The sequence below is a fragment of the Geospiza fortis genome, unplaced genomic scaffold, assembly GCF_000277835.1.
Source record: "Geospiza fortis unplaced genomic scaffold, GeoFor_1.0 scaffold214, whole genome shotgun sequence".
NCBI classification, from domain to species: Eukaryota; Metazoa; Chordata; class Aves; order Passeriformes; family Thraupidae; genus Geospiza; species Geospiza fortis.
The window spans coordinates 982,681-995,848 of record NW_005054433.1 but is presented as its reverse complement, the minus strand read 5'-3'; the positions used below and the strand labels follow the sequence as shown (position 1 = coordinate 995,848).

The 13,168-nt window shown below is 35.0% G+C and overlaps 1 protein-coding gene across 3 annotated transcripts in view; it reads right to left on the bottom strand.

Annotated features, from left to right (window-relative positions):
• The window catches only part of PCDH9 (protocadherin 9), a 666,246-nt gene that overhangs the window by 367,408 nt on the left and 285,670 nt on the right, over positions 1–13,168 (bottom strand). The window contains exon 3 of one of the 3 annotated variants that reach the window (XM_014309470.2): positions 4,274–4,339. The exons of the other annotated variants lie outside the window; for them this stretch is intronic. Coding sequence (XP_014164945.1) covers positions 4,274–4,339 — 66 coding nt within the window. The remainder of the gene's footprint in view (positions 1–4,273; positions 4,340–13,168) is intronic. 3 annotated transcript variants of the gene reach the window in all.

Sequence of the window (13,168 nt, the reverse complement as noted above, 5' to 3'; positions counted from 1 at the left end):
AAGATATAAAAATGTAGACATTTATTTTTATATAAAACTGTTTTCATATAAACCTGATAAATTCAGTTTCACTTCATGTTTGAGACAGAAGAGCAGTGCTTCATTGACCAGAATCTATTTAGATTAATTTGAAAGCACTGTTTCCCAAGCAATTGCAATGACAGTTCTAAACAGCAAAGAAGCTTACTTTGAAAACAAAGACATAATAAAATCTAATTACGAAAAAGATTGCTGTTTGTCCAACATTCCTGAATTATATCCAATTTTAGGTACTTCCTTTACCAGTTGATAGGCATAAAGGGTTACAATCAGAACAAAATAAAATCTGTGAAAACTTCTGGCAAGATTAATAACCATATCTGTATACAGGGACTGCAAAATTTAAAATTTATAGAACATTCAATTTCTCAGTATCCTGACTCAAATAGTTGTCATCTAGCTTGAGCAGCAGAGAAAAAGTGGTGGGGTTTTTTTCCTTTTTTTTTTTTTTTCTTTTTACAGGAGAACAAAGTATTTCTCTACAATGAACTGTTTGGAAATCAAGTCATTTATGTGGTACAGAATCACGTGAGATATTTGAATAGTCTTGGATTCTCTCTTTTAACCTTAACTCATTTCCTAGAGTTTGCATCTCTTTGACAAAGAAAGATTCCGTTAATTTAGGTCAAACTCAGTCACAAGATTTGTGCTTATAATATATCCTCCACAAACCTTCTTTCCTTCTGCTTCTGATTTTTATATATTTTTTTCCTCTCTCCTATACAAGCACACTGTCAGATTTGTGTATTAATGTGTTGGTGTGGGAAGCAGTATTTCCACGCCCAAGGAACAGATGTTAATGTTATTAGTGCCAAAGTGCCATTATATTCCTAGAAGGGATTGTTTTGATCACATGGCACAAGATAAGAATCTACCCAAAAGCACAGCTTAGATAAATGGAACCACAACTACAACTGCCCATCTGCAAATAACAAAATTAACCTAGTGTGAGACACAAGACAAAGCTGCACTAGCTGAACTCTGTTACATAATTGTTGCTGACTTCACACTTTGTAACAGATTTGGGCTGGGAGAACAGAATGATAATAACCTCCATGACAACTGCTAGCTGGCCTTACATATGGATGATATCAGGGATGTTGGCCTGAAGCCACATGACAATGAGGCCACAGGCTCACTGGCTTGGTTTAGAGTGGCTTACACCAACAGTATGATTTATAAATCAACAGACAGTTTAGACAATAGCTCCTCATGAATGAATACATCCATGGGCATCCAGCATCCCGCAAAAGACTAAGCCTGAACCACACACACAGGAATCCAGTTGACAGCTAGGGCCCAGCCAGGATGTGCAGTTGGAGTGTGTGTCCTGTAGCCCTGTGTGCTGGTTTGAACTGGGCTGAAGGAATGCAGCTTGAACTGGTGTGGGTGTGTATGTGTGTGTGTGTGGGAATGTGTGTCTGTTGCAAAATAGGCTGATTAAAAGACCAAGTGCTATCCACGTGTTCTCATCTCTCCCACATCTTTAATATATTAGATTATCTAAATATATTTTAGATTATTCATCACTGAGTGCTATGTTTCCTTTCCTGCATCCATCCCACCGCAGCCCAGTCCCCCCACAAAACTGTGCTGTCTGCACTGCTGCTTATGACCTACATGAGACACTTATCTAAAAGCTTCAGCATCTAGTATTTAGGACCATCTACAACAAATATTAAAGGCTGAAATGATTGAAATTGAACTTCAAGAAATAGAAAATCCATTAGGTCTAAAACTTGTTTTAAGGCTCTTTTTTTTAAAATTCTATTAGATACAATGTTAATGGATATTTGCTTTGCCAAGAATCCTTTTCAAAGAGGCTGCTATTTAGATGTGCAAAGTACTCACAGATAATTCAGCTGTTTTAGAAAAAAGCAAGAATACAAGACAACCTTATTCATACTCAATAATGCATTGCAAAATGTGCAGTCCTCATTCACTCTAGAGATCATCAACATTACTTAGATGCTTCTCAGACTGTGAACATCAATATTAAAATGATAAAAATATGCTAGAACACCTAAAGTACTTTACATAAGAAACAGCTTGCAGGATTTTTTTCAAAGTCTAACATTCAAAGGCACAGAAAAGAAGCCTTAATTAAACTGACTAGACAGGCTATTCCTGACAGCTATCAAAAAAAAAAAAAAAAAAAAAAAAAGGAAAAATCCAAAGGTCCTCCATGTCCAATATCAGCTGGTAAAGAGAATACCTTTCTCTATTTTTGAAAACCTAGAACAAGAATGGGAAATAAATATTTCACACAAATTTTTTAAAATCTCTTGAAGTATTGAACCTAGCTGAGAAAAAATTGTCTGAGAAAGATAATTCTTAGGGAAAGGCTGAGAGTTACATAAAATATTCCAGAAATTAGCTTGAAAGCATAGAACTTTCTTCCTGTTTAGTTACTTTAGTACTTGCTTGCTGGTAATTAACATCTACCTTCCTGAAATACATTTCCTTAATATCTGTAGCTCTTAAGATGCCAGCTTTTAAAATGTGATGTATAGAATAATATACTTTTTCTCAAAATTGACTTGATCATGAAGCATTACATATATATTGCCCTTAGATTTAAATAAATCGGTATAGTACAACCTTTTCTTTTAAGATTATTATACAATGAAATAAAATATTAGGCTTGACAGCTTCTGCTAAAACATTGTGTTCAGGACCAATATAAAAGGAGATATACCAAAGCTGAGCTAAAGACATGTGCATGTTTAGTCTCACATGTGGTTCCATTGCCTGAGTCCGCCTCAGTGAGGTCCAACCATTTATTTATTGTTGTAAAAAGAATTTATAAATAGCTATAGTCACATAGATTTCTAGTGTTGGGCACTAAATAGAATGGAATAAAATATTTCAACTGGAAAGGACCTACAATGATCATCTAGCTCAACTGTGAATCCCATTTAGTACTGTGTTCACTTTAAATTACTTGGCTTCAACTGTGTCTGTCTTTTTTTACTGAAAATTTCCTTCAAAATTCTTGTGGTAATTAATTAATTTATAATCACTGCATTCTCTATAATTAGAAAGGAGACAGATATCCAGGAGGTTTTAATCTAGATCAATTTTATACTATACTAACAGAGATTCAACAAAGTTTATTCAGAATATTTTACTCTGAAAAAATTAAAGCCCCTTATCTCTGGCATGCCTACAGTGAAGCTAATGTATCCTACTGTTAAGGCTCAAAATTCAAATACACAGTAGGTAGTTAGAAAATGTAATTTTAAATTTATAATCTGATACAGGAAACTCCAGTTTCCAGGAAATTTTCTTCAGATGTAGCTTAAAGGTAGTGACAAAAAGTGTGTAGTTTTGGGGAACAAGGCCTATATTGCTAAGGAAATAATATTGTACTGTAAATTTATAGTTTAAATAGTCATACAAGTGTAATTAAATATATAATGCGACGCAACTAAATTTAAGTTGCATTTATTACTTTCAACTTTTAAAACACTAGAAAGTTCTGAGCTTCTACATAGAGTTTTCTGGTATTAGTTTTGAAGAGACTCTCCTGAAAATACCTATAATGGACAGATTCTACAGTCCTTTATTTTGCACAAAAATCCAGTGTGGAAACTAATAGATTAGACTGCATTTCTGGGGAAAAAAAAAAAAAGGACATATCTGAACAGACCATGGCTCTTCCTCAGTGGAGGGCTTTAGAAATCAAAACATTGAACTCTGATTCTTCTCTGCTTCCTGACTTTGATAGTGGACAACAGACAGCATCTGCCAGACATTTTCAGAGAAATCCACATGGTGCTCAAAAGGAGATTGTTACTTTCCCTGGCTTACTGGGTTGGACTCCAGAAGGAAGTGTTAAACAAGACTTTCAAGAGGAGGCCTGGAGAAGGGTGCTGTTCAGTAGGTCCAGCTGTGAGCCATTAATTGCTCTGAGAGGAAGTAACTAAACACTCGCTTGTGTAAGTAAAGATAAGAGAAATGGCCTTATTATAAACTTCAGCTGAAAAATTCTCCTTTCCCTCTGTCAGATGCTACCACACAGTTTTAGTACACTACAGGCATTACTTCAACTTTGCACTGGTGTGATGATATCGAAAAGAATGGAAACATACTTGCATACATTTGCAGTACTGCGCTTCTTATGAGCCCTGCAGGAGTTCAGTCCATTGAATTCAGTGACAGCAGGGCCCAAAAACACCTATCTTAAAATTAAATGCTTATTTTATTTATTGCAGTGGATCTGATATCTTACCACCCATGGTTTGTCAGGTACCCAAATCTCCCACAAGTACTTCGGCATATCTCCAAAATTCAGTGCCTAAAAAGCAATAATATTTAAATAAAAAAGATGTGTCATTCTTACTACGGATCTTCAGATCACCCACCTCCCCAAACGGCCCAATATTGGTACTGTAGAAAGCAAAATGTGTGTAAATTTCTATGGAAGACAGATAAATAGCTTTTTATGAGGATTTACAAACTTCACAGCCCAGTGTGTTACCAAACATATGGGTGGTAACACTTAAAATGCTACATCAAACATCAGTGTGGCTTCTGAAAGCTGATTGTTGAACATTTTGTTGTAGTCAGGCAACGGAATTTCAGATGAGCTTTTATTGTTCTGTTTAGTGAACTACCAAGATGTCTCATAATAAGAAACTTTTCTCCTTTTTTTAGTTTAATGCACTATTAAGCTTTTTATTAAGATATTATTAATCAGCCTTGAGACTCAAAAAAGCAAAACCAGCAGATCTTTGGAACTGCAGTTAAAGCTGTGTTTAATGTGGGAGCATTAATGGATGTTCATGCTCTGTTACTAACTGCTGAATATAAATAGCACTATGTACTACTTCAGGTTCCCTCCTGAGTATAATACTCACACACCCCAAAATATCATGTCTCCAAGGACTAGAGTCATAAAGACTGTGTGTATATGAATGTGAGAGAACAGTGGAGGGAAAGTTCAGTAGGTTACTAAGTTTGCAGAACCTTCAAATCTGCTTATTCTGAGAGGAACTGATGTTCTTATTTACTCAAAAACAGAAAACTACCACAATAGTCCTGAACTATCTAAGCCAAAACAACATATATATTTGGAAGGACAGTCAGAAGGTTAGCAAGCAACACCACACCAGGCCTTTTCAGAAAACTGTTCTATTTTATTTGAGAAAAGAAAGCTTCCCAGAGAGAGAACATTACATTAAGAGTAATGTTTTTGGAAAGTCAGACAATTTCAAATCCTTTCTCTGTAGAGTAATACGCCCAAATTGCAAAAAAGCACTCTGTGCCCGATATTCAGAAAGAACATTAGTATTCTGTACAGAATGGCTTATCCACTCCTTTACCACTCTATAGTGAGCAAAATCCTCAGAACACTTTACATCAAATAGTACTTTTACTTGCAATGGAAAACATATGTCTCTTCCAAAATACTCCCAACAGGTACCTTGGATGCCTCACAAAAGTTCTGTGTTCTTGGAGAATTGTACCACAGTTCTGAAAGCTTTTTCAAGAACTCCCCTTGAAAGCAGAAAGTCATCTTAAGGATTTTATCTACCAAAAGTATTCTCCTCTCATATCTGAAGTCACATTTCCAACTAAATTCAGGAAATCCCTTTTTGTCATTTAAAATTTTAACTGGGGGAAAAAAAGACCTCACAAAACAACTCAACCCACAACCCCCAAAACAAAAATGTTTTACACAACCAGAAATGTTATTTGGTCTTACACAAGCAGAAATGTTACTCAGTTTTATACTCTGCATGAAAAGGCACTTATGTAATCCATGGAGATTAATAGGAGAGTTTAACAATAAGGTAAAGCCACTGGGAATGCCTCATTCTAAAATCTGCCTGTACCTTCTGTGATGTTTTACACATGATTGTTTTCCTCATTTACATGAGTACAACTGAAGAGCAATTCACCCAAAGGCAATGGAATCAAACTGGTTAAAAGGCAAAGAAGGGGTCCCTGTGGACCAAGCTCTCTCTTAGAATGTGTATTGACCAGTTTGATCCACTTTGATAAAGTGGTAAGTTTTTGAAAGTATACTCCAATTACCTAATACCTCCCTACTTGTTAGAAAGTCACCTTTACAGAAATGTCACCTTTGCAGAAATAATAAGTAGTTTCCTGAAAATAATTGGAAAGGAATTACAAGACAAATTTCTATCACAAATGATGAATGTTTCTCCTACCCCCTCAGCTAGCTAAAAGCTTAGGGAGACCATCAAAATAAAACAGCAGGAACAAAATGAGCAGGAACAAAATATCATTCACATGACAATTTTCAGACTGAAAAGACAAATTCATGGAATCATAAAATACAATGCCTTTTTTCTACAAAAAAGTAGGCTACAGCTACATCAAAAGTGAAATATGTCTCTCTCACTTTCCCATGCTTTCGGGAATGGTTAAGATCATTACATATTGCAGGGACAGAAAAGAGAACCAGAGAAGCAACAGATTCATAATATCCCCATCCATTTTACAACTTCCCTGTGTGCACCAACACCTCATAAAAAGCTGTACAGAAAGCAATCCCTGTACAGAAAGCAATCCCCTGCTCTCAGTCTTTCAGTGGCAATTCCACTCACAATTAAACTTGGACCACATTCTTCAAACAAATAAATTACAGCTTGAGGCTAAACAAAAAAAAGGTTTTGATATAGAGGAGAGGAAAAAAAGTAGTTGTAAAAAATAGTTAAATAAATCTTATTTTTAAGTATTACAATGAAGTTCTAACAGGAGATGAGTCCCTTGTCCCTGAGGTCAGTGTAGAAAGTACTCCCATCAGCTGATGATCTAAATTCATTATTCCTGCAATGGTTCATGACTGACAAACATTTGAAATATAGGGTTGGGTTCACAAGGTCTTAAGAATATATGGCTTCCCTAATGATGCCTTGTGAAGGCTGACCTAGAACAGAGACTAGATGGAGAATATAATAGGTATTTAATAAAAGGCCTCACTGGATGCAGCTTGGACAGTACAAGAGCCCAGCCAGGGCTATACCCAAGATGAACCCAAAATGGTCACAAAATGGATGATTGGTCACAAGGTCTCACACTTTTATAAGTTCTGGTCCATTAGCATACTGTAGTTAATTGTCCAGTTATGGCTTTAGGTTATGAAGTCCCATCCTTTTCTCTTTTCAGTCCACATTGTTTATGCTCTTGGGCCAATTTGGATCAGTTGTCTTTGGTCTCAAGCTAGGAAAGGAATTGTTTTGCCCACCTACTCTGTGAAGAGAGCTTACCATCCCCTAATATGAAGCTCAGAACTACACACTAAAGCAGTATGTAATCTGAAAAATATAAAAGCTAAAACCTAAGGCATCACTAAAAAGTGTTCAAAAGTCAACATAATTTAAGGTATTATAAAACATGTAAGATTTGTTTCTGTAAAACTTAGTACAGTTTTACCTTTTTCTTTCTAACTGTTTCTCCATTTTGTGAGCTGACATCAGCAAAATCTTTCAACCAAAATGCACACTTGCTTTTTATTTCATTTATCATCCCACATTTACAAACAAAAATGTTATGGGAATACCTTGAGCAAAACGGTTTGGATGGAAGAAGGAAATGACAAAGTCAGCATCAAAGATGAGATTGCAATCCAACAGCAAGGAAGATAAAAGAAAAAAACTTCCCAATTGCTTTTTCCCAATAAAATGAACAGATAGAAGCAGAAACCTCTAAGAGTAATGAAAACAACCTACTGTGTCATCATTTTATGCAGGAAAGGGAGAGAGAAGATTAGCCTAAAACTCCTACAATAATATGGATTTTTTCAGCTGACAAAAGCAGTACTATATAAAATCTTTTCTGTGTTTTATTTCTAATTACCTTCTATCCTTTAATGAACAAGAAAGCACTTGATCTTGAAAGTCCTTGTGCAGTCAAAACTCCCACTAAAATTAATGGGATGTTTTTTCCAGCCTAAGAGCTCTGAGATCAGTCCTCATACTTAGCTCTTTCTAAGCTACTTCCATTAATCAAACTTCTTAGGCTTTTTCCTCTCCTTTTCCACTAGGATCATATATTAAAACATACAGACACTAGAAATCATAACCTTGCCTCAGGAAGAAAGCCTGCTGCACTTTGTTATCTTCAAAAATTAGCTCAATTTCACAAGTAAAACCCTGATTCTGAAGAACCTTGATTACCTGGACACCTAATACTTAATTTTGGCCTCTTTCAACAGTTCTGACAGATGTTGCGACAGTGCCTTAGGAAGTTAAGCTGCCTAAATTACACAATTGCCTTTGGAAGTCAAGCTGTCAGAATTACACAACAGAAATGCACATACACAAACTTCAGAATCAGACAAACCTCACTGAAACTAATAGAAAAAAACATAGGGGACTCTAAATAGTCTTGAGTCTCACCCCCAGCAAAACAGGAGTTTAGAGACTATGGTTCAATGCCTGTTTCTCCTATTGAGGCTCACACAATCTGCAACATATATCTGATGTGTCTAAGAGGAATAAAATTAAACCTTTACTCATATGCCTCAATAAACCACTTCATTTTGCAGACTTCATTTTGCAACAAAATCTAGCAAAAAATCTGTATTCAAATGAATTTACTGTTATTATGTCTTTGATTCAGTAGCATCAATATCCCACCCCTCTGTTTTCTCCCACTGAAATAGAATAGGAGACTCCTGCATGAAAATAAAAATAAGATACCCTGTAATCTGTCAAATGATGTGGTACTAACATTGTCCTAAGGAAAATTATGAAACTTATTTATGGCTGATTGTTAATAGGTCTTAGCAAGGATAATCTCCTTTGTTGTTTTTGTAGGGTTTTTTTTCTCCCAACAGCACAGTAATGTGTATATAAGTGGGAAAACTGTCAAGACACTGTAGTGTTTAATTGTTCATTTAGAGAGCCTGAGAGTGACTGTACTGCACCAGCATACAGTCTAGGAATGATACAATTCTATATGGATTCTTACATAGAATTACATCCTCCTGTGAGGATGCTGTAATATCTGTGAAGATTCTGTAACATTGCCTTCATTTATAAGAAATTTAAGCATAATGAACTTCTGATCTTTTAATTATATTAAAGAAATAAAAGATCCAGCAGATGACAGAAAGGAGAAATTTTCTAAGGTTGATAAAGTGATTTTCACTCTTATTAATACACACACATAAAATACCTTCACAGTAAACACTTTGTTGAAGAAGCAGCACCAGATTAAATCACTGGGTTCCCTTCTTTGCTAGCTGGCCAGGTTTAAATTTACTTCGGTGTTCTTTTGCCTACAGCTCATCTTTATGTTTTAATGCTGTAGTTTACACTACTTGAAAGCACACAGAAAAATATTAAATATATTATACCTACTGGTAAGGGCTGCTCATCATGGAAGAGGAAAAAAACAACAGAAAGAAAAAGCAGCAACTATATAATTTACAAAGATAAGAAATTTTGCAAATTTTCAAAAATGAAACAAACAAAAAAAAACCTACATAGCAGCAGTCATTTCCTAAATGATGAAGTAAAACCTTAAAAGGCAAATTCTTTTTTTTTAAAGAATGAAGAATAATTAAAGTAAGAATATGCCAGTGTTAGAACTAAAAGGTTCACAAGATGTGCAATTATTTTCCTGTGTGAGCAATTAAGTATGTTTTTAGAAAGACAAATGAACATTTTGTCAGATAAAGAATTGAAGTACATTTTTCACTGCCATTTTCCTTTTTTTTCCTTTTAAATCCAGTCTAGAAACTATCTATGCTGGTGTTAGCAATGAATACAGTACACATAAAATCTAGCAACACAAATGTTTTGGAGATGACAGAGAAATTCTACCTCATCAGAAGAAAGCAAAAAGAGGTTTCATAATTCAGTTTTTATTCCCAAAGCACGTGCATTCCCCCACACATTTCTGTATTTGCAATACTTTACACTATCAAAAATTTTACTGGTAAGAATTACATCTCTTAATCACCATTGCCTCACAGATCTATATGCCCAGCCTTTATCCCAGATTCCTTTTAAAATTAAGTCTCTGATACTTGACTAGTAATGGTTAAAATGAGATGTAAGGAGGAAATAATGCTGCAAAGACAGTGCAAACATAAGATCAAGTTCACCTTTCATATTTTACAGTCAATTCATTTCTTTCTTCTACTTATTGTCTATGTAATGTCTAATTAATGCTGATCTCCTGATGTGAGGCCACTCGACAGATGTAAAACTTTATCACATGTAAGGTACTGAATATATAATTTCTGCTGAATCCTTTTTTTATTTTGAGCAGGCATCTAGATGCAATCCATGCATAAGGACAACATAACCCAATTAATAACTAAATATCTCTTGGTATTTCTAGTACAGTGCAAGTCTTTATGGCTGAAATGGATCTGGACTGACTGTTAATGATGAGAGTTTATAACTGGTTTCAGCCATAAAAGATTATATTATCATCCTACAAAAATCAAATTATTGTGGTTGTTTGCTTCTCCAGTGTTTCCTAAATTATCATCTGTGAAGTCTTTCACCCTCATCTCAAGGGCAAAGGAAAGATAGGATAAGTAAGACAAAGAATAATGTGTGGTTCTTGAGAAACAGATGACCACTATTTAGGTTTATGTGGATTACCTCTACATGAAATAAATTGGTGGTTTAAATTTAGCTCAACGTAGATGTGATTTATCAATGAAGAAACACAAGTAAAGTACTTACTGGTAACTCTACGGCCAAAAAGATCTAAGATCCAAACCACAACCTGACCAACAATGATCGGCTCTTTGCACTGCTGTTCATTGCACTGCACCTGTTCTGTGGATATGTTTTGGAAAATGTGGGTGATAAGGGCCTATGTATCACCTCTCATGGCTGTGAAACTTTTTTCAGGTGAAAGTGCAGTAAGGTCAGTTTTATGAACACACCCCCAGCAACATTCAGGGGAAAGATTGGTTCAGGAGCTGCAGCATTAAGTCAGCAAAGTATATGTGATGGGAAAAAAAGAAAAAATAAAAAAGTAGACTTTTTGTACTCTCCAGAGATTTCTAAATGCTATATGACAATATGCTAAAAATAAAAACAGGAAAACCAGCCAATAAAAAAAAAAGACAAAAAAGAATAGAATCTTTCTTGAAAAGCGGAAATGCCCCTTCCTCATTTTCTGTCAGAGGTAGTGTATTATGATGCAAAGGAAAACCCTTTACATCTCAGAAGAAGACCCTAGTATGGTGAAAAGACCCTTAGTAGAGAAAAGCTACATTTTACTGAAATCCCAAAAATTATTCAACTTTGAAATTGGCAATGTATTTCAATATACTAATTTTTTTTCTGCAATTTAATGCTTTGACTCCAATCCTATGAAGTCTATAAGTTCAAATCCATGCTGGGAATAAACACATACATTGAGACTGTTTGGTAAAGATTTGCACAGGCAACACATAAATTCTCTTCTATGAAGAAGGGAGCAGCAGCCCTCTCACTGAGGAAGAGGAATACAGGTAATTACTGCTGCCATTCAAAAGAAGTATAATCTTCTGACAACTGAAAGAAGGAGATCAGAAGGAGATTAACATGATCAGTTTATTTTTCTTCATTATAAAGAATAGTGATAAAGTAGTCCTAATGAAGACCACCAGGATATCAAACAAACAAAGCAATGCTTGAAACTTCAGAAGCTACCTTGATTACAATGCCTAGGATAACACTGACTGAGCTCATTGTTAGTAGCTTTCCCTCTCACAAACTGTAAAAATAAAGTTTGTCAAGATTTAAATGAAGAACCTACATTGTTACGGACATTCCTATTCATTTCTTCATATACTTTGTTTCTATAAAGACTAATCTGAATTTTCTCATCTATCTAAATGATACACATCTCAGTTCTTACATTGATGTTAGTACTGGAGAGAGAGGAAGGGGTTGTATTGAGGTTTAACCCATTACATATATAATAATACAATTAATAGATTTGCTTGACTAAGGAGTTGAAGGCTCATTCATGCTCTAAACTGTCTTATCTGTCATCCATTACCTCCATATAGAGGAAAAAAAAAATAACCCCTTCCCTTTTGTGCTTCTTCATAAACATGAATTACCATTTAAAAAAAAACATTTAATCTTCAAGCTCTTTTTTTCTGATTCTACAAAAGCCAGACCTACACTGAAAACAGAAGTAAAAAATTAATGCTGTCATTGCAGCAATTTGCATAGGAAAAATGTTTCACTTACATTAAACAAGAAGAAAAACATTTTTCAACAAGATAATGCCAAACTGAACTCAAAGGTCTAAAATATTGGCTTGTTATACCATCCCACACTAATCCTTTCATTGCCATCAGTTGATTTATATCAGTGAGTATTACAATATAATGTAATTAGTAATGGTAATATTACCACAAATAGTATAAACAGCTCTGCTCTACTGCCTTTAGATTATTTTTTGTAACCATGTTAATAACATACCATCAAGCATCAATACAAATCCTTGACAGCTTCTTGAAAAAAGATTATGCATGTCTAAGCAATTTTCTCATACACAGGTTTTCTTTAGGAAACATGTTGTCACTATTCCATTAGCTCAAAAGGGAGGGTATGCATAAAAGAGTCTCTGCTAAAGAAATCTGACTGCTAGCCAGGAAGGCATATGTTCAATAGTCTGTATTTACTACTGGCTGGGTTAGGGTTGTAGGTAGCACAGCACCAAATGAATGTCATCTTTAAAATATGTCTAGCAGTGCAGTGAATGAACCCTTTGAATGGCACAAACGCCCACTTTAAAGGTATTTCAACAGGGACTGTTGGAAAGAAAGCAGAGTAGATTAACAGATATGTAGAGCAGACATCTTAGATCTGAGCCAGAGTCTCTGAAGTCCACCAGAACTTGGATGGTATCCTGAACTAGACACCTTCCTGGATCAATTAAAAAACATTCTCATACCTCAGCCAAAAAAAAAAAAAAAAAAAAAAAAAGGGAGCAAAAACCAAAAACCAACCAACCACACAAACAAAACAACCACAAAAAAAACCCAACAACACCAACAAAAATGACATACTATCAAACCTAAGCCTAAAATTAAATAATTCATTTTTGCTGAATGTCCTACCATAATTTAAGGGTACCTAACTCCCCACAGTCAAATTCTACATAACTGGCAAAGGTAAAAACAAAG